The sequence below is a fragment of the Octopus bimaculoides genome, chromosome 14 (assembly GCF_046866305.1).
Source record: "Octopus bimaculoides isolate indiv1 chromosome 14, ASM4686630v1, whole genome shotgun sequence".
Taxonomy (NCBI): Eukaryota; Metazoa; Mollusca; class Cephalopoda; order Octopoda; family Octopodidae; genus Octopus; species Octopus bimaculoides.
Window position 1 is genome coordinate 31,445,438 of NC_142941.1, and position 21,808 is coordinate 31,467,245.

Consider the following 21,808-nt stretch of genomic DNA (forward strand, 5'->3'; position numbering starts at 1 on the left):
AGTAGTGGGGGAGCATCATAGCTATGTGTTGAGAGGAATTCTTTGGGGTTTGAATGATTCACCTCTGGAAGCATGGGTATTTTGTTCATCATCCTCAAACAAACCTTAATCGAGGTCTTTTGAGCGTTGGAATAATAGTAATAATAATAATAATAATAATAATAATAATAATAATAATAATAATAATAATAATAATAATAATAATAATAATAATGATGATGATAATAATAATAATAATAATAATAATAATAATAATAATTTCTTTATTGGAGACAAGGAGCTGAAAGATAAATAAATGGCAAAATTACAAAATATAGTGGTAAGGGCGCTGCATCGGTCGTGTAAAAAAGGCGTAACAAAAACAAAGGTGGCATCAAAATTTCAGCAAGTGTTCTTGGAGACCATCTGTTCTTTAATACCAATGAACAACTGGGACAGCATCTTAGACGTACAATGGGACTGTGTGGGACCAGTTGATAGAAGTATAAAAACCTTATAAACCTGATTAGATGTTTGCAAGTGTCTGACAGGTGCCCAGTGAATTTCCCGAATGTGCCAATGTAGATGTAGAATAACTGTATTGTATCGTCCAAATCGTATGTAAATAGGATAGGAGACAAGATAATGTCAGATGTCCACAATTTCAACCGATCGCCTACGCAGATCACAAATTTATGATTTGCATGTCAATCTAGATAGACACTGGAAACTGAACACATCGTTTCCGGTGTATAAAGCCTATAGACACTGCATTAGAATTCTAGTTAATCGGTAGCAGACTGGTGAGATCGTGAACATTCGTTAGTGGGACACTCCGAAGAGCGTCACAAGATAGAATGGTTAGACTGTAGTAAAGAAATAGGCGGGGTTAGTGAATAAATTAGAAAAAAGTGATTAGGAAATGCACCGCAACCGACGTGTTGGCGGTGATATTGGCCTTCGACCGTTTCTTCAAAGTAGAACACGAAGGTCTCGTTGTCAGAGCTAAGGTACATGTTCTAAGACTGGAAGGAACAAAAACTGTCTGATAGGCTCGAGGTGGCAGAAACACGTGGTAACAAAAGAAACTACATTTCAGTTTTTCGCGGACCAGAACGGACGCCTGCCGCTTGATTTCAAAGTATAAAGTTTTTCAGCGACGCTTTGCTCAACTATTCGAGGTAACAGAATGGAGACGGTGATGGACTTTAATGCCTACCGCAAATCTCAACGGAAAATGCAGCCCATTTCGAAAAGTCAGTAACATTAGCCGAGATATGAAATGTGATAATAGTTTTATGAAGCGGGGATTGCATAGTTTCAATGTCGACCGACAAGCTTTGCTCTTGGCAGCAGAGCGGATGTATTACAGCCCTGTATCCCGAGGAATGGTGACACTGCTGAGGAATGGGGGAATATAATAAGTTCTGGCGCATAACTCTTTTGGCCAAGGTGTCAGCAAAGCGCTTTGCGTTTTTCATCGATTCTTTAGAGAGGTTTTGGTGACGCTGTGATCAACTTGGATCAGAGCCCACCTTCATTATAAGATGGATTTCTTCAAAGTATCAGGCTTTGACTCCGTCTTTAGAGGCTGAATCTCTTCTACGCTTAGCGGTATATGGTCAGATAAAACAACCAGATAGTCATAGTCATTATGGATTTCTCTTCAATGACAGCTAATACAATGTCAGCACTTCTGTAGTGATAGTTTATCTCGAACCGTCAATGAACCCCTGTAGTATTACCAGGCCAGGAATATCTGGAAATTATACAGTAGCCCGGCTCAAACGTCCTCCAGAACAGATAAACCTGTTGATTTTTGTCGACACCAAGAGACTCCTCGAGAACATCGTCGCTCTTGACTGTCACTAACACTCTATAGAACGCTAACATGGATCTTCTACCGATTGCATTGTCCAACTGGTAGAAGGCTGTGAGCCAATTCTCCACTCACTGGTTACTGACGACAAATGTAGCACCTGACTAGTAGGACATAGAGAGCGGAAGTGAAGGCACTCCATTCCGGAGAGATGGAGGTCAGGCGGTAATATATGACAAAAGCGGTGTAAACCTTCACCGCCTCTGCCCGTCCTTTCAAGAATAGCTTTCTCTTAGCCCATTTCTGGGTGAGATTGGCCTCTCTAGTCATCCTTTCGTCGCAGCTCTTCTCGTAGTAGAAATCTGGACCAAACCAGGTACCCCAACAATTTAATGAATCCGTCCATCCAGTGACCTACGATGCTCTCTAGGTGCCGAGATGCAGGTCCACAAATATTTTTAGTTGATCTTTATTTCTGCTACCTCGTAGTTACTTAGAGCGATGCCGATCCATACGATGAGCTTGGTATCCAATATTGTTACGGTGATGTCGTCCGCGTATGCCGAAAGAGATGTTCCACATCCTGGTTCACTTGAGATGCCTCCTCAATATCTCCAGTGCCCGCAGTAGCGGTTCATGCGTCAGCACACACAGAAGAGATAAGAAGATATAGCTTTTACAGATCAAACGTATGATGCAGAATGGTTCCGATATGTGGCTAATTTCTCTAACCACCGGGCAGATGTCGCTGAACATTGCAGCGAACTAATTACGGAAGATGTGACCGTCCCCGTGAGGACGGCATCCAAGTATTGGAAATAAGCGGGAGTTTCCCACATGATGATGGAAACCTCAACTCACGAGCTTGAACGGGGTACTTCAGGGTTTCCCTTAAGGAACCCCACACAGAAAAGGGATTTGGTAAACAAGATGCCACGAGAAGAAGAAAATTAAGGCAAGTGACAATCTTTTCTTTTTTCCCTTTCTACTAACATGGCAGATTTAAAAGTAGGTTGTATAAATGCACGTAGCGTATGGTTATCCTGGAAGTAGGGGTGCCTGCACAATGACCTCGGGTCACCAGCTAAGGATTTCCGACGTATGTGCTTCGGCATCCACTTATGCTGACTTTGAGATCCCTGAGCCCAGCTGGAACAGGGTGGGGAGAATGGTGTTGTTGTTTCGGAAAGGATTAAGGATCGAGATACAGCTGATCTTCCCAGATTTGAGCTCTAAGGTAGAAGTTCTGAATGTGAACAGTAGTAAAGGGGGTGCCTTCAGATTAGTACCTGTTTACACCCGACAGTGGTGGAGCTAGAAGATTTCTCCAGGCCTCTATTAGTTTTCTTCAGAACATCCCGTTCTTTTTTTCATGGGCGATTGGAACGCCATATTGGATGCATGTTTGGATTTTGTGGGACGAGCTAATTGGTGAAAGGAGTACAATGACCACGCAAACCTGCTCAAACGTTTCCTAGCATCTGACAGGTATCAGTGTGGACAGGGACAGCATCCGGTTATCCAGCTTCTATCTAGACAGAGTATTCTGTAGGCTAGCAAATAGGTACAGTACAGGTGGTTTACAGTTCAAAGTGGTGCATCGTACAGACCATAGATTTGTGATTTGTATAGTCGATCTAGAAAATGAACGTGTCTTTTCCGGCTTGTCAAGTTTACAGAAACGGAGTTAATGATCTAGTTAAGTGGGAGTTGACGGGGCCAATCATCAACAATCGATGGAAGCTAGCCCTGAAAAGGCTATTAGATTAGAGCAGACTAGCAGAAATACCCGGCTTTTCCCGGGTTAAAGAGAATAATGAAATCTAAAAACGCCGTCTAGACTACGCAACCCTCAACTGTTAGTAGCTACGATACCATATTTCTACATTAATAACTCTCCAATCCATGCCAGCATGGAACATAGACATTAAGTGGAATGCCAGTCTCTCATCTAGGAGGGCCTTGAAATCAATGTTACCAACTGGGGACTATGTGTGTCGTAGTGATAATAAAAAGACACAAAGGAGGTCTGCAACGAAATAATTTTACTCAACACTTTGTAAGTGAATCAGTGGAGGCAAAGATGCGTCTCATTTACTTGACAATTTATGCACCACATTGCAGAAATCACAATGAAAGTATATCTGAAAGGGTAGTCTTACACTGTTGTACCGTTGAATTACAAATAATGCTCATCTGTTATGTTCGGGTTAAAATTTCATCAACATCAAAAATATATGAATTTTCATGGGAGTTATGGCCGTTATACATAGAATATAATTTCCAAATTTCATAAAGATCCGTTCAGTACTTTTGACGTAGTTTTGGATAAGAAAACAAATGACTAATGTGTGTGTTTGTGTGCATGTGTTTGTGTGTGATGGGTGTATATATGTATAGATATCTGTATGCATGTATATATATGTATATATGTGTACATATTACATGTACATCTATATATATATACATCTACACGTGTGTATACATATACATGTATGCATATAGATCTATATCTATATATATATATCTATGCATATACGTGTACATATACATGTATATGTATACATATACATCTCTTTCTCTCTCTTTCTCTCTTTCTCTCTCTCTCTGAAAGTATCGAAATGTGATTGTTTCAGTTAGTGGAATAACGTGTACATATACATCTATATGTATACATATACATCTCTCTCTCTCTCTCTCTTTCTCTCTTTCTCTCTTTCTCTCTTTCTCTCTCTCTCTGAAAGTATCTGTCATTACAGTATCGAAATGTGATTGTTTCAGTTAGTGGAATAGTTTCATTTTTAAAGTGAAAGTATTTGACATGAGTGTTTTTGTTTCACTTTTGACACGTAATACTTAAATAGTGGAGGAGATATTATGTTGCTGTGGGCTCGAACTCTGCAAGAAGTTAAAATGTTTTTTGACTAAAACACAACTGGAACCCTAAGTAAGGCATCTGTAAAATTTGAATGAAATTGGTTGCGTAGTTCTCGAGTTTTAGGGATTCACACAGACAGACAGACAGACAGACACACATTCTCATTTTTATATATATAGATAAGGTGTAGTATGGAAATAATGACAGAGATTTCTGTCCGTTCATGGGTCCGGATTGCAGGGGTGCTATGTGACAACAAAGCCACGATTCGGTCTTTGCCAGATCGGGAATGGTGATACCTGGAACAAGATGAGCGCAGCTTTCCAGAAGCACTTAGAATACCTGCTTGGGGAAGGCGGTGATTGGAGACGAGGATGGACTTTATCACTACCTCGACGACTTGTTGCGGATCTCGGGTGTGGATGAGAAGTTTTGCGGAATACGGTTGGAGCTAGTGAAATACGGGAAGTGATGGCTGGCTGCACGAGTGAGAAGTCACTGATGCTGGATGGTCTGTCCTGCAAACTTTATTTTCATGTCCCAGACGTGTTCGGGAGCCTCTTAGCACATGTCTACGGCAACTGGAAGCAGAACGAGAGAATCTCCAGTCCTGTGAAATGAGATGTGGCGGGGCTGCAAAGAAAGGGGACGAACAATGGTGGTGCTTGGGAGATTTTGATAATTTCAGGTTCATAACTCAGCTAAATGCCAAGTTCAAATTTTTGCCCGAGGTATTATCCATATGGTTAGCACTTATTGTCTATTCTCAGACTAGTGATGCACAGACATGCGCCATCACAACCTCCACTTTACATCATAGAAAGAATAGATAAATAATCTGGCATGAGTGCGGGCCCTGATCAATTTAGTAGAAAGGATTATCATTGAGTTACTTCCTCCCTTAAAATTGCTGGCCTTGTACCAAAATTTGAAGCCATTATTATTGTTGTTGTTGTTTACTTGGCAGATATATCAGTTTACAACAACGACGAAAACAAAGAATATATGTGTGCAACAACACAACCCGAAACCAACGATGTTAAGTGTGCCGATGAAGTTGTAGGCCACAAGTTGATGATATCAGCTAACAATGCATATTTCACGTTGATTGTTTACGGTATGCGCTCTTTCTATGGTAAGTAAACCAATTCGTTTTCGCTAACGATTTGTATGAATATTTCAGTAATTTGACTACTTTACAACATTACACTCTCCAAAATCTTATGACAAAGCTTGACTAAAATTGGGAGCCAAAATTTCTTTAAATCGTACCATATCGTATTAAATGGGAAAAAGGATATATTAGATAAAGAAACCCAAAAGAGATACTCAAATTGAAAAATACCCCTATTTTAAATTTTAAAAAGGGGAAATTTTATATTCGATCAAATACTCCTTTTTGATAAATACCTCTATAATCAGATAGGGGTATTTGATAATATTATCAAAGTTCAGCTCGATCAGTGACTGATCTAGGGTTGAACAACAAGACGGGGACATTGGACTATATTTTCATGAGTCATTGGACTGCAACCATGGTAGAACGCTGCTTTGAAGGGCTTTAGTCGAACAATTCGACCACTGTACTTATTTTAAAGTCTGGTATTTATTTATTATTATTGTTATTCTTACTCTAGGCTCAAGGCCGGAAATTTTTGGGGAGGAGGTCAGTCAATTAGATCGACCCAATACGAAACTGGTAATTAATTAATCGACCCCGAAAGGGTGAAAGGCAAAGTCGACCTCGGCGGAATTTGAACTCAGAACGTAAAGGCAGACGAAATACCTATTTCTTTATTGCCCACAAGGGGCTAAACATAGAGGAGGCAAACAAGGACAAACAAAGGGATTAAGTCGATTACATCGACCCCAGTGCGTAACTGGTACTTAATTTATCGACCCCGAAAGGATGAAAGGCAAAGTCGACCTCGGCGGAATTTGAACTCAGAACATAACGGCAGACGAAATACCTCTAAGCATTTCGCCCGGCGTGCTAACGTTTCTGCCAGCTCGCCGCCTTTGAGTCTGGTATTTATGCTATAGATCTCCATTACTGAACTACTAAGTTACGGGAACATAAAGAAACCAACACAGGTTGTTCAGAGGTGGTGTGGGACAAAGACCCACCCACACACAAACACACATATATACGACATGCTTTCACAGTTTCCGTCTATCGAAGTCACTCAGAAGGCGCTGGTCAGGTGGTGGTAGTGGTGGGGAGCTATAGTAGAAGACATTTGCCTAAGGTGCCGCACAGTTACACTGAACTCGAAACCACGAGGTTACAAAGCGAGCTTCTAAACCACACGACTTATATTGAGAGAAAATATATTGATAGGAGGGTCATGAATTTCTCAAAGGTCTTTGGTTTTTAGTTTGTGTGGCTTTGATAGCATTAGACATCAAGCAATCGAAGTGAATTTCTCAGATACGTCTCTGAATCTCTTCAAATAGATTATTTCACCAGCATAAAAAAACGTTACGAGAGCCTCAATTGCCAACTATCCAATAAACACAAAAAGAAGCTGGTTAAACGTACTTCATCGAAATTACTGCGTTGATCAATCAAAGATCGAATTTTTAAGGATCACTCAGTCCAGTGTAACGAAGTATTTGTTCGCAACGGTTTGAAAGAGCTGTAATTGTATTGACTATAACGCCCTTTCCATTTTGTCTGGGACCATGAGTCGGACTAACAAACTTTTTTAAACATTACCTTGATTTATGCAATTTATATACTGTTTTATGCTCTTTTGCTTCCCTTCATTAAATCATTTATTTTACCACTTTGTGGTTCAATTTAACTTTATGAAAGAGAAAGAGAAAGATTAAGAACTAAAACGAAAGAATAAAAATAAACTATAAGCGTAGGCCTACAATTAGAAATAGGAAAAAGTGTTGTAAGGCAGCGGTGACATTGTACTTTCTGCTAGCGTCGCAGTGCTTGCTTTGGGAGAACATAGTAAAACTGGAACGTTGCTGCTGCTGCTGCTGCTGTTGCTACCGCTGCTGCTACCGCTGCTGTTGTTGTTGAAGTTATTGTTGCAGTCGTTGTTAACGTTGTTGTTGCTGTTGTTTCTGTTATTATTGTCGTTGATGCTACTGCTGTTGTTGTTGCTAATGTTATTATTGCAGCTGTTGTTGCTGCTGCTATTGTTGCTGTTGCTGTTATTGTTGTTGTTGCTAATTCTGTTGTGGTTGCTGTCGTTTGTGGAGCCACAATCCAACGCTGATCAACCAAAACTATGATCTAAGGCGTTCCAGCCTTGACGACCCAGTTTTTTTTTCTTCTGATATCTGTTGTCGGCTGTTTTTTTCTACTCCGTATTTCGAGCAATTCACAAGATACGTCTTCGACAAAACAGTTGGTCCAGTAGTATTTGTTACCAGCTTTGACCCTCCGCAAAATCCCAAATTTTATTTAATTTGCTTTGAACTCAGAACATGAAGACAGACGAAATGCCGATAAGTATTTTGCCCAGCGTTCTAACGGTTCTGCCAGCTCGTAGCCCTATACAGACTTTATTATTAACCTTTTATGACGATCATGCATGATGCTTTATCAGTGTTCTAATTGCTCTTGGTGTTTAGTCTCCGGTCAGTCTTGCTTGAATAATACCATAACCAAATGTGTTACAGTCATGACCACCTCATCTTGTATCTTTTATAGATATAAAGTAAAATCTCATGAACTCTTTTTTAAAGATAATAAAGGTGAATTGGCTGTTATTTCTAGTCCATTGAGCGCCCATATATAGATTCCTTCCATGGCAATTCGTCTGAATCAATACAGTTGGCTAATTTTTGTGCTACACTGCAACTAAATTCAAATATTTTTTATACAATGTTCTAGTTAGTTTTATTAATCTTTAATTTTTTTTTATATTCTCCCTACATGTTAACTTTAATCTATAAGGCGGCGAGCTGGTAGACTCGTTAGCACACCAGAAAAAGTGCTTAACAGTATTTCGTCTGTCGCTACATTCTGAATTCAAATTCCGCCGGAATGGATCTTTCATGGTCGATAAAGTAAGTACCAGTTGAGTACTGGGGATCCACGCAATCGACTTATCCCCTCCCCAATATTGTTGGCCTTGTGCCAAAATGTGAAACCAAAATGTCAACACTAATTTAATAATTGCTATTTCATGAAGTAAAAAGTTCTTCTCTAAAAATATTTAACTATACCAAAATGTCTACAATCTTCCATATTTACGTAATGATTGTCACATCACTATTTCAGCGAGTACGATAAAAACACTACGAAACGTGTACGCGATTGTCTCCTGTACTTGCCAGAAAAATCAAAAAATTGATTTCAAATTCTGGCACAAGGTCAGCAATTTCGGTGGAGTGGGTAAGTCGATTACATCGATCCCAGTGCTCAGTTGGTACTTATTTTATCAACCTCGAAACGATGAAAGACAAAGTCAACCTCAGCGGAATTTGAACTCAGAATGTAAAGGCGGACAGAAATGTCGCTAAGCGTCTTGCATTGCGTGCTAACGATTCTACCAACTCGTCGCCCTGATAATAATAATAATGATCTTTTCTACTGAAGGCACAAGGCCTGGAATTTTAGGGAAGGGGGATAGTCGATCACATCGACTCCAGTACTTGACTGGTACTTAATTTATCGACCCCAAAAAGATGGAAGGTTAAGTCGACCTCGGTGGAATTTGAACTCAGAACGTAGCGACGGGCGAAATACCGCGAACGATTTCGCCCGGTGTGTTAACGATTCTGTCAGCTCACCGCCTTAACAACAACAACAACAACAACAACAACAATAATAATAATAATAATAATAATAATAATAATAAAAAACTAGACAAAGAGCGCGATACGAATGCAATAGATATTTTATTGGTTGAACGATATTTCGACCACAAGCCTGTTTCTGTCGAGTTCAAAATGAAAAGTGATAAAAATTCAAAATTATAGAAATTCAAATCTAAAATCTAAAATATGAACGAGAGCAACCAGCGTTCACACGCTGATGGAATGACATCATCGGTCTTTAAGTTTCAATTTTATAACAGGCGAAAAGAAAAAGACAGAAAAAAAAAGGAAAAATTACTGAAGTGATTAACTGGCGCCGAAATTTCGCTGGCATCTCAAATGTATTGCTTGAAAGTTATCAGCATGTTGCGGAAACATCCTCGTTTCAAATAAATATTTCCTCAGCCGCCTATTGTAGCCTTTAGAAGGAATAAAAATATAAGAGAACTCAGAAGAGTCAATGGCCAATCCAAAAACAGGCAGACAGAACTCTTGAGCCTTGGTTGACAGTCTGTCTATGAGATGAAACTCTCTGATTTAAAACTGAGGTAGATAGGACTCCTTAGTCACAGTGGTGACAACCTGTCAGTGTCCAACGGTTTCATGCTTGCGGAGCAATATTTGGATGAAGATACGTGACCAACTGACGCTCACCTGTCTCCTAGTGAGAATCACAATCATAGTCCCCAACACACAGAAATGCGAAGGGAACAGGCCCAACTTAGGGGTAGTAAGAGCTTTGCATTCTTGGTTGAAAACCTTACTACTCGATAAAAATACCGGTTGGTGGTTAACCTTAAAATAGTGTTGAGTGAAAATGTCTAATATCAAATGTATCAAATAATGGTGATAGTGAGGCTGGAACCAAAGGTGAAAGCCTTTCGCCCACCAGGTGCCCCGTGGTTGAACAGCGCAGGTCCGGTCGTCATCATGAGATTGCTTGTATTCGAGATTATTTGGGCTGCTGTTATGTTTGCTGCAGATAGAGTTGGATACAAAAGAAAAGAACAAACAGAACGTAAAGAACCATACTGGCGAAGACGAATTTGTGAGAAATGAAGTTAAAAAGACATTTAGGACAAGTTGATCGACTGAGAAGAGGGAATTGCTGAATGAAAGTATAAGAATAATGCTGGAAAGAAGATATAGAATAAGAGATAAACGTTATTATGTTATATTGGATGAATTGAAACAAAGCTTAGTAGCAATCAAGCAAAATTGGAAAGATATGACAATAGAAAAACAAATGTTCAGGCAAAACAGATTGTTTGAAGCAAATAAGAAGAAACTGTTTCAGAAACTAGATGGGCACATACACGTAACAATGATACCAGATGCAGAGGAAAGCAAAGCATTCTGGAGAAGGATCTAGGACCAACCTGTAGAGCATAATGATAAAGCGGAATGGCTGTATGAAATCCAAGATAGGTTAAGAAACATAGAAGTCCAAGAAGACAAAAGATAACTACAGAAATGATAAAAAAAAACAGTTAACAAAATTCCCAAATTGGAAGAGCCCCGGACCGGATGGGGTCCAAGGTTATTGGACGAAGAAGCTGAGAGGGCTCCATGAAAGGATAGCACAACAGCTAGATGAGTGCTTGCAGGAAGGCGCAGTGCCAATCTGGATAACAAAGGGAAAGACGTTGTTATGTGCCAAAGATCCTGAAAAGGGAAATGTTGCATCTAACATGCCTTCCGCTAATGTGGAAACTTACGTCAGATGCTTTGACTGGTGAACTATAAAGATACTTGCAAAAAAGTGGGCTGTTACCCTTTGAACAGAAAGGGTGCCGAGGAAGGAGCCGGGGAACGAAGGATCAGCTCTTAATTGATAATCTATTTATCAGGAACTGCATGAGAAGGCATACAAACTAGAACATGGCATGGATTGACTATCGCAAAGCATACGATATGATACTACACTCCTGGATAATTAGAACAACGGAAATATATTGAGTAGCAGAAAATATGAGAAACCTTATATGGAATAGCATGAAATGCTGGAGAACGGAATTGATAGCAAGGGAGCAAGTATTAGGAGAGGTGAAAATCAAGAGAGGAATTTTCCAGGGGGACAGTGTCCCCCCACTTATATTCGCACTGGAAATGATCCCTTTGAGTGAAATACTACAGAAAACAAAGTTGGGACATGATCTGGGAAGTAGTAAGGGTAAACTGAACTACTTGCTATTCTTGGACGACCTGAGGCAGAACTGGACAGCCTTGTCCAGTCTGTGCAGATTTTCTCCAATGATATTAAGATGGAGTTTGAACTCTCAAAATGAGTTACGATGGTGATGAGACGAGGAAAACCTGCCAGGACAGATGGCATATTGTTGCCAAATGGTTGAATGATGGAGGCAAGTCAAACTCAAGGGGAATACTTGAGGCAGATGGAATCAAACACCACGATATGGAGGAAGAGACAAAAAGGGAGTACCTGCAGCGAGTGAGAAAAGTATTGGCGTCAAAGCTGAATGCCAGAAACATTAGTTTTGGCAATAGAATTGCGCGCAGTCGCAGTTGTTCGGTATGATGCTGGCATCCAGAAGTGGACAGGGGAAGAGCTAAAGGAGATGGACAGGAAGTCAAGAAAGCTCCTAACGATGCATGGAGCCCATCATCCACGTACAGACACTGACCGCTTATATATAAAGAGAGCAAATGGAGGAAGGGGACTGATAAGTGTGGAAGAGTGCGAGCGTATCGAACTCGAGATTTTAATGAGATACCTAGCCCAAAATAAGAAAACTTTGCCAGTGACAGTTAGGAACGAAAGAGTATTGAGAGCAGAGAAAAAAGGGAAAGCAAAGGAAGAAGTACAAGGACATGAAGAATTACACACAAATTTTAAGCAATCAATTCTAAGTAGCCACAACAGAAGTTGTTGGGAGAATAGATGAGATTGGCTGATGAAAGGAACCCTAAAACGTGCGTGAGACCGAGAGCACTATGTTGGCAGCGTAAGACTAAGGTTTGGCCACGAACAGGAGGGTCAACCTTAGGAATGAGCAATTGTCTTCGCTGTGCCGCATCTGCAATAGAATGGATGAAACCATTGCCCATATCACGAACGAATATCCTAAACTTGCCCAAAACCACTACAATTTGAAGCAACAAGCACAGGTAGCGAAAGTGCTACATTGGAAAATGTACAAAAAGTGAGGGCTAGACAGAGGCAAGACGTGGTATGAGCACAAACCACAGAGAGTGATAGAGTCGGAGACTAGCAAAATCCTCTGGGATTTCCCAATCCAAACAGATCAGGTACTAGAGCATAACAGACCGGGTCTAGTGGGGTTAGACAAGGCGCACCACATATGCTATATAGTCGATGTTACATACCCCTTTGACCCACGAACAATCAAGAAGGATGGCGAAAAGATAGACAGATACAACCCTCTCGAGTATGAAATAGCCCAGCTATGGAAAATGAAGAAAGTGAAGATAGTGCCAATTATTGTTGGGTCCTTGGGAACAGTATCAGAAGGCATCAAGAGGAATATAAAGGAAATTGGAACAGAGTGCCCAGTTCTCTGTTACAAAATTTTTCCTCCTTGGAACAGCCAGAATAATCAGGAAAGTATTAGATAGCTGAAAAGAACGAATAGCATGGTACCGTAGGCTGCAGGTATTAAGCCCGCTGCACATATAAGACTCCAGGAGTCCCAACAAAACCTGAGATAAGAGAAAATATAAATAATAATAATAATAATAATAATAATAATAATAATATGCCATGGCGCAGTACCAGGCAGTGACTCTCATGGCTTCTGATCTTAACTGATTGGAAGTGTTATCATGTACTTTGTTTTGTCTTGGTACAAAAGATGAGCTACAGCAAATATTCTGCTTAATACCACAGATTTTCTTGTCAGCTGGTTGACCTTAACCAGTTGAACATGTCTCTTAGTGGCTGACGGTATGTGCATCTCTGATCACGAGAAGAAGTGGGGAAGCATCATAGCCATATGTCGAAAGGAATTCTTTGGAGTTTGCATAATTCACCTCTGGAAACGTGTGTTTCATTCAACATCCTAAAACAACCCTTATTGAAGGACCTTTCGACCTGAAGAAAATTCTAACTGGGCCCCATCTGCAGGGTCATGCACTGTTTATCTTGATATGAGATCACCATGTCGCGCACATATGGTTGTGATGCATGTGCCTAGTGTACACTTATCAGCCGAATAGTCATGATGGGTATATATAGTCATGAGCTTTGTATATTTTACCCCAGTGTCACTTTGATGTCATGCACTGACCTTTCACTCAATAATAACGGTTCCAAATTTTGCAGAAGCCAGCAATTTCGGAGGAGGAGCTAAGTCCAGTGTTCAACTGGTACTTGTTCTGCCACCATACCATCTTATGGAATCAAAATTTTAAGAATGTCTTCTCGTCATTGAGTAACTTTACTCTTTTTTCTTCTTATTACCTTTTTAAATGCTTTTTTTAGGTAATGTGTAAATATTAACTTGGATATGCTATATAGTTGTAACATATCTCTATATTTTTACAGATATAAAAGTGAAATTTAGCTACTTCACGAGAAATGATACATATCAGATGAGATTGTCTGATTCGGAGAATAAATTAGTGCAGAGGAACATTACCTTGAATAATGAATATTGGATAACTGAAAAATTGCAGTTGCGCAAAACGTATAAAATTAAAGTAAGGGTATGTGAGAAAAATATAAAGGTGAGTTAGTCTTTCATGTTAATTTCAGCATCACATTAAGGTTCAAACTGGAGATAGATATAAGAGTCAGCGGGTCAGCCTCTGTATGGTTTCGGGGCTTGCTACAACTACGAGTCAGTCGTCTTAAATCACATCAGAGAGTGTTAACTAATAAAAGGAGACAGATAAAGTGATCCTACATACACCTAAAATGACGATTTTCATGACAGCAGCACTTTTGATCATAGAATCTGCTGAATCATGATAGACCTGAGGCACAACCTTATACATACATACATACATACATACATACATACATACATACATACATACATACATACATGCATACATGTTTCTGGGTATGTATATATGTATATATGTATGTATCTATCTACATATGTGTGTGTGTGTGTGTGTGTGTGTGTGTGTGTGTGTGTGTGTGTGTGTGTGTGTGTGTGTGTGTGTGTGTGTGTATGATTTGCACAAGAAATGTTTAGGATACAAGTTAATTAGCAAACGAATACATATTAGCGTAAACACAGTTGCCAAAGTAGTTCAGAAGTATAAAGCTACTAGACGACTAAGCAATAAACGTTGTCTAGGTCGTCCTATTTTAACTGCGCGTGATATTCGCAACATCCAACGTTGCGTGATGGATAACGGGTGTCGTACCGCTTCATCTTTGGCCCAAGAAATGTCATCTGTTAGTGAAAAGAGTGTATCCGCCCAAATAGTTCGCCGAAGTTTGAACCAATGCGGTCTTCATAGACGCGTTACTCGTAAGAAGCCTCTCCTCACTACCAGGCATAAATCAAGTCATCATTCTTTTGCCGAAACCAATGTGAGTAAGGGGAAGAAGTTGTGGAATAAACTTTTTTTTCTGACGCGACTAAAATCTACTTGTCTGTGTCAGATGGTATTAAACAAGTATGGCGAGGACCAGGCAAAGATAACAGCGACAAATGCACCGTGCCAACTGTGAAACACGGCGGTGAAAGTGTTATGCTTTCGGAATGCATGAGTGCAGCTGGTGTGATAGGACTCACATTTATTGAGAGAAGAATGGATTCAAGGCTTTATTGTGACGTATTGCAGAAAGCAATGTTGAAAAGCATCAAGGAACTAGGAAAACATTCCATGTTCCAACATGATAATGCCCCTAAACACACTTCAAAGATTACGACTAAGTTTTTATCAGATAAAAAGGTAAAGGTATTGCCTTGGCCTACCATATTACCTGGTTTAAAGCCAACAGAACATCTGTGGGGTGTTTTGAAAAGGAAGGTTGGAGAGAAAAAAACCCTGCAGTGTAACATTGTTGAAAGACATCATTCAGGATGAATGAAAGTCGATTTCATCGGGTACATGCGAAACTTTAGTCGATTCTATGACCAGAAGACTTAATGCAGTGTTTGAGAGCAAGGGCGGTCACGTAAAAAAATCGCCGTAAACAATCACAGTAATGAAAACATGGGAATCCAAAATTTTTAGAAATGCAGGTCTGGATTCGACCTGGAATGTTTTAAATTCAGTCAGCCTGAATCCAAAATGGTATATGTTGGGCTACGGCTTCTAGGAGTAAAGTTGAAAAAGTATGACACACTGACACACTGACATTCACATTTATTATATGAGATATGTTTAATTTTGAGGAAACTATATTTCAGTTGAAGTGTATTTTATATATATATGTGCGCGCGCGCGCGTGTGTGTTAAAGAAAGCAAAAATTAAAACAAAAAGGATAGTGTTCAGTAGTTGTTTCAGTATGCTGGCCACAGGGATTTCTGTCCAGGAAAGTTGTACATCATCTCCCACTTTCTCTCTCTTTTTATTACTCCCATTGTCACCATCAACACTACTACTTTTAATAAAACATCACCAACCCTCCCTAAATTTCTTTGTCTCTCTTTCTATCCCTCTTTCTTTCTTTCTTTCTTTCTTTCTCTCTCTCTCTCTCTCTCTCTCTCTCTGTCTGTTTTCACCACCACCCTCATCGTCTCTATGCCTGCTATTACTCTCACCCCAGCACGAGGAAGTGTCATTGAATAATGAGTGGTGGGTGGGTCAAAGTGTGACACACTGACACACAGAAATTAGTTTTCGCATTTATTATATTAGATGTTTAATTTTTGGGAAACTGCATTTCAATTAAAGTGTATCATATATATATATACATATGCATATATGTATATATATATATATATATATATATATATATATATATATATATAGGTTATATATATATATATATATATATATATATATATATATATATATATAGGTAAAGTAAAAGTTAAAGGTAATACTTGATAATTGTAAGCACCTGTATATGCCAGATCGTGGCCGGGGTGAAAGAATAAATTTAAAACTTAAAAATAAAAACAACACAAAGGATTCCGCGGTACACGTGTTTCAAGCTTTATAGTCGTTGCATCATTATATTGGTATATAATTGATAGACAGGGTGGTATAAAGCTATCTTCAGCCGCAAATATATTCTTTCCCAAGTATTATATCACAAAGAAGAACTCATCAAGAAAAAAGTAAAAGAAGGAGAAACATGAGAGATAAAAAGTGAGAGTCCACTTGGTATTGTCCATTGTAATATCCATTGTAATATACATTGTAATATGTTTATCCTTTAAGTTGATACATTTACATAAAAGTTCATCGGTACTCCGAAATCTGTCCATATTGTGCCACAATTCAGGGTAGAATGAATGCTACATAAACAATGCTAACTTATATGAGCTAGAAGGAGAGGGTCCAAAAAAGGAAGAAGTTGGCGGTTAAAACAATATAAAATACGAAGAAAAATACACAGATATTAGTACAAAAATAATAGAAGTCAAATCGAAGGTGGGGGGGGGGGTAATATTAGAAACAATAAGAAAAAATCCGGATAGTAAAGTAAGATGCATATAAGCTATTTAGAAGGGTTGGGTGGTAAAATATAAAATTAAAGAAATAAAATAACAGAGTTAAAAAGCAAGGGGAAAAGAAAAAACCTAAAAGTAGAAAAAAAAGATAAATAAAGATAAATAAAGATAGATAAAGAGATAAAGGGATCTTAAAGGGTGAGGTCGTAAATGACAGACATACATGATGCTGTGTCGGCCAAGACTAGTGGTGGGTCATAAATAAATAACGTCAGGCTAAAGAAAACTTGAAATATGATATTCTTGTGGTGAGTGGTCAGTTTGGCCGAACTTACAACTTAAGTATACGAACTTATCCTTTCATCTGATGATACGTTGCGGTAGATTTGTGAAACTTCTTTGGGCATGTATTCTAGGTTATCAAACAAAGAGTGTTGCTTAAGGAGCTGCCTTCCAAGTCTTATGATGTTTTCAGCCTCATGTATGCATACTTGGTCAAGGGATGCACTTCAACACTTGGTGGTTAAAAGATGTTGCCGAAGGGATATGATGCGACATTCAAAGGCATTTTGGATCGATGTTAAGTCTCTTACGCCTTGTTATCGTTTTAGGTAGAGGCGGTCAACATCACTTTATGTGGAAATTATGTGTACTTGTTGGTATTTTTCGGGTTTTCATATCAATCAAGCATCCAATCAAGCAGCCCAAATGTTGGTATGAGTACTGGCACTGCAAACACATTGTGGGCCACTGTTTTATTGAGTGCAGAGTGTTCTGAGGTCCAAGTTTTCTGTATTCGGCTGTAATATTCTTTAGTGACAGGTGTTTTGTTACAAGTGCCACTGTAAGATATATTTTCATCCAACCCTAGATACCTGTATCATTTCGCGTCAGATACAGGGGAAGCAGTCAAATCATTAATGGAGATGTTACTAGTCTGGTTTATAGTTTTCCCCCATTTTCACAGCTATCTAACATTTATCCTGACCTAACTCCAATCCTACATCCTTTGAGAATGTTGTAACTAGGTCAAGGCTCTTTTTCATCTCATGCATATCCTTTGCATAAAGTTTTAAGTCATTCACAGGAAAAAAAAAACAAAAACAGTGTATAATTTTGGTATTTCTGTTTCCTTGTGAACCAGGGAGATATCCTTCAGACTTCCTTAATATGACTCACAAGGGGTTTACAGAAAGTATAAACAACATCACAGAGAAGCTGTCTACTTGGAATATTGCCTTTCCGACACTGTATTCTATCGGTGATAATACAGTTACTCTTTGTGTTTAATTTCAAGATGGTTGCCCACGATGAAGTCAGGTCATCTATGGCTTTGACTATTCTCACTGAAACTTTAGCAAGTTGAAGGGCTTCTAGCATCCATGAGTCGGCGGGAACATAGTCAAAGGCTTTCTTGTAGTCTAGCCACATTGAAACTAGGTTCCTCCTATGCTCTCGCACCTCTGACAGCACAGTTTGGTTGATTAACAATTGCTCGGCACATCTCCAGACTACTTTTTTTCCCAGCTACTTGTTCTGCTGTGATAATGTTATTAGTTTCACAATGGTCCTGCAAGAAGAGGCTTAAACAGGCTGTATAGATTTTATATATTAAGTTCTGGCATGCAATGTTTTGCCATGTGGGTGGTTCTGCATTTTGGGATCATTTTTGTCTCTGCCAGAGCTAACCAGTGTGGTATGCTACTATTTCCAATGAAAGTTTGCTGGTACAGATTGATAAGATATGGTCGGTAGAATGTTAGCTTCTTGTACCAATATCCAATAATCAAGTCTCTTCCAGGTGCTTTTTCATTCTGGAGTTTCTGGATCACAATTGCAAGAGTTTCACCATCAATATTGTATGTCTTGGATGTAACGCAGGAGCAATAACTTTTTCGGATTTCTTCCAGCCACAGAGCATCTTGGTTAAATTCCTTTTTTCACTCCAGATTTTCCTCCAGAAGAATCTATGTATTCTCGTGAAGGAGCATCTGTGATGTTTATTCATCCACCTCTCATGTCTCTGTACACTGCTGCTTGGTTGAGGTTAAATTTTTTATTTATTGTTCTTTTGGTTATTCTCTTCTGATGTCGGACTTTTTCACTAACAACTTTTAGCTCTTGCTTGAGGATAATCACTTTGCAAGTGAGTGTCCTCTTTTTGCTGTCTCCAAGCATCATTTCTATCTCCTTCTTTACTTTCTGTTGGTGGAACGTATAGTAATTTGCTTGTTTGCATGCAATAAGCATCATTACATGACTGATGGTCTTCCGTAAACCAGTTATCTTTTTCTCTGTCTTCAATACCCATGATGGTACTTTCTTTGTTATTTCGGTTTTGTTTACTTTTTTAATATCATTAATATACTATTTTACAGTAGTAGCCAGAGCATATAGACAAGCGTTAATCTGCCAGTATGTGGGTTCATCACACTGTTGTAAATACTCATCACCAATTTCATTAACAGCTTTTAATATCATATCTGGTGTTTTTTTACTTACTTCGGTAGAGAATTCTCTCTCCCCGAGAGAGCCCTTCAAAGCCAAAATTACTTTTTCTCGAAAAATGTCAATAAGGGCACATTTTACTGGCATATAACCCTGACTACCACTACTACTACAATAATCGTTGTGGTTGCGCCTGCTATTTACCATAGTCGTAGTAGGGGGACAGTGGTCAGTTACTTGAGCCAATAATGTAGTTTTGCTGGCAGACACTTATATCATTCACGTTTTCGCTTTTGCTAATAGAGTTGGGAAGAAGGTTAATCTTCGATTTCTTAATAAAGTTACAGTTACTATGTATGTATGTATGTATGTATGTATGTATGTATGTATGTATGTAAATGTATATTATGTACATACTTATATATGCCGAATCAACATCTCTGATTAGTTAGTTCCCTGCTGACGTCAATCAGTCAAGTTTGATAATTATTCAAAGGCAATTAGTGGTCAGATTTTTATGACATCTTTAGACCATTAGAAGAGTTCGATTGTTCGCCGAAAATTTCTTTCCCGAAAAAAAGGGTGCCAGTTTGTAATTTTACAGAGACCTGCTACAATATAGTCATAGCTAGGAAGCATTTAATCATAGGTCTGGGTTGAAACAACAACAAAAGCAGCAGCAAAAACAACGACTGCATGAACAACAACAGAAGTTGAGCAGCCAATCAGAGTACCTTTTCCTTTCATACTTTTATTTATTTTTCAGCTCATGATATGGTTCTTCCACAAACTGTCTGACGTTATTCTGAATTACACCAAGTCATTTCATTATGCGTGCATCTGGAATCATTTTGAAGGTATTTTAAAAATTACTATTTCCATATTATTTTTGTGTTTATATGCATATTCATTTATGTACATGTTTGCGGTGTTGTAGAGTTAGATGAACGATAGATCTTCCCTTGAATGAGACACCAGCTCATTGTAAGTAACACAAAAGATCTACCGTCGGTGGCACGTAGGCGGGCAATTAGGGAATATAGAATAAAGTGTTACGCTCTGAAACACAAGGAAATTCTGATAGTAAATTTGAATCCCCGACTCCTGCATAGTTACCGGATCTTGATAAATTTCACCAGATCAGTTTTTAAAACTGTAGTGCTGATGAAGTTTTGCATGCTGATGATAAAATCTGCATGGGTTTTTTTTTTCTGAAAATTAATTATGGATACAAGCAGTTAAAGTTTGTTTTTTTTAATTTTAGCCAATCAAGAATGTCTATTGCCGACATATCGGAACTGTTTGTTGTCATTGAAATCAGACAACGAAGATGAAACCTTTACGTGGTCTATTGACATGTTAGAAATGGCAGACAAATCTTTTTTAAGTCACACCATAAAGTGTAAAAAACAAAACTAACGACACATTATATGACGTAGTTCGGGCTAGTGCATTTTTCCTTTATAGAGTCCTAATGCGTTGTAATATGGTGCTAAATTCACAGCGACACAAAATGTGTTTATCATACGTAAAAATATACATAACGCTGAGCGCGTGTTTGTTATTAATACATACAACATGTTTATATTTACATATAATATTATGTATAAATTAGAATAGACAATGAAAAAGCGAATCATATGGCATGACTCGAAAAACATTTAATTCAAAGAGAGAATATAAACATAGAGCAGAATAGTTATGATAAAAAGATAGTCTCTTACAGCTGTTTCTAGAATAATCAAGCATGTGGATCATGATATTGAGTAAGGATACCATAAGCTGAGTACCCTGCCGTCAGAGAGAAAGATGTTAGAAAATATAGAAATCAAGAATATCCTCAATCAAAGATATCAGTACTTTCCAGTTCGTTGGAAAATGAATTAAAATTTTATGCGTTTGATAGTTAAATGGAGTAATAGAGTTATGGGTTAGCTATTTATGAATGAAAAAGACTAATATCCCAACTTCAGAATACGAGGACCGGTTGAAACGTTTATAGACTGGGTAAGATACTTTCATAGAATGTAACTAAATGAGGTTTATTTTTCAACATAGTCTCCCCAGCCATCCATACATTCCTCCGTCGGCGTTACAGAGTTCGGATCCCATTGGTGAAGCTTTCATCCTGTTGGTCAAAAAGTCACAAACAACAAATATGATGTTATCATTGCTGCGATACTGGTTCACGGCCAAATGTTTTTTAATGTTGAAGAACAGATAATAGTCAGATAGGATCAAATCAAAAGAATGCGGAGGTTGATCACCAGTTCAAAGTCACACTCGCATACGGTATCCATTAAAACCAAGGACCTGAATGCCAGAGCATTATC

The 21,808-nt window shown here is 38.7% G+C and overlaps 1 protein-coding gene across 2 annotated transcripts in view; it reads left to right on the forward strand.

The window, feature by feature from the left end:
- LOC106884342 (uncharacterized) overlaps positions 1-21,808 on the forward strand; it is a 126,749-nt gene that overhangs the window by 29,945 nt on the left and 74,996 nt on the right. Inside the window, exons 5-7 of one of the 2 annotated variants that reach the window (XM_052972813.2) lie at positions 5,644-5,811; positions 13,987-14,168; positions 20,242-20,332. In XM_052972813.2, the coding sequence (XP_052828773.2) occupies positions 5,644-5,811; positions 13,987-14,168; positions 20,242-20,332 (441 nt within the window). The remainder of the gene's footprint in view (positions 1-5,643; positions 5,812-13,986; positions 14,169-20,241; positions 20,333-21,808) is intronic. The other variant, XM_089362653.1, reaches the window with a different exon arrangement.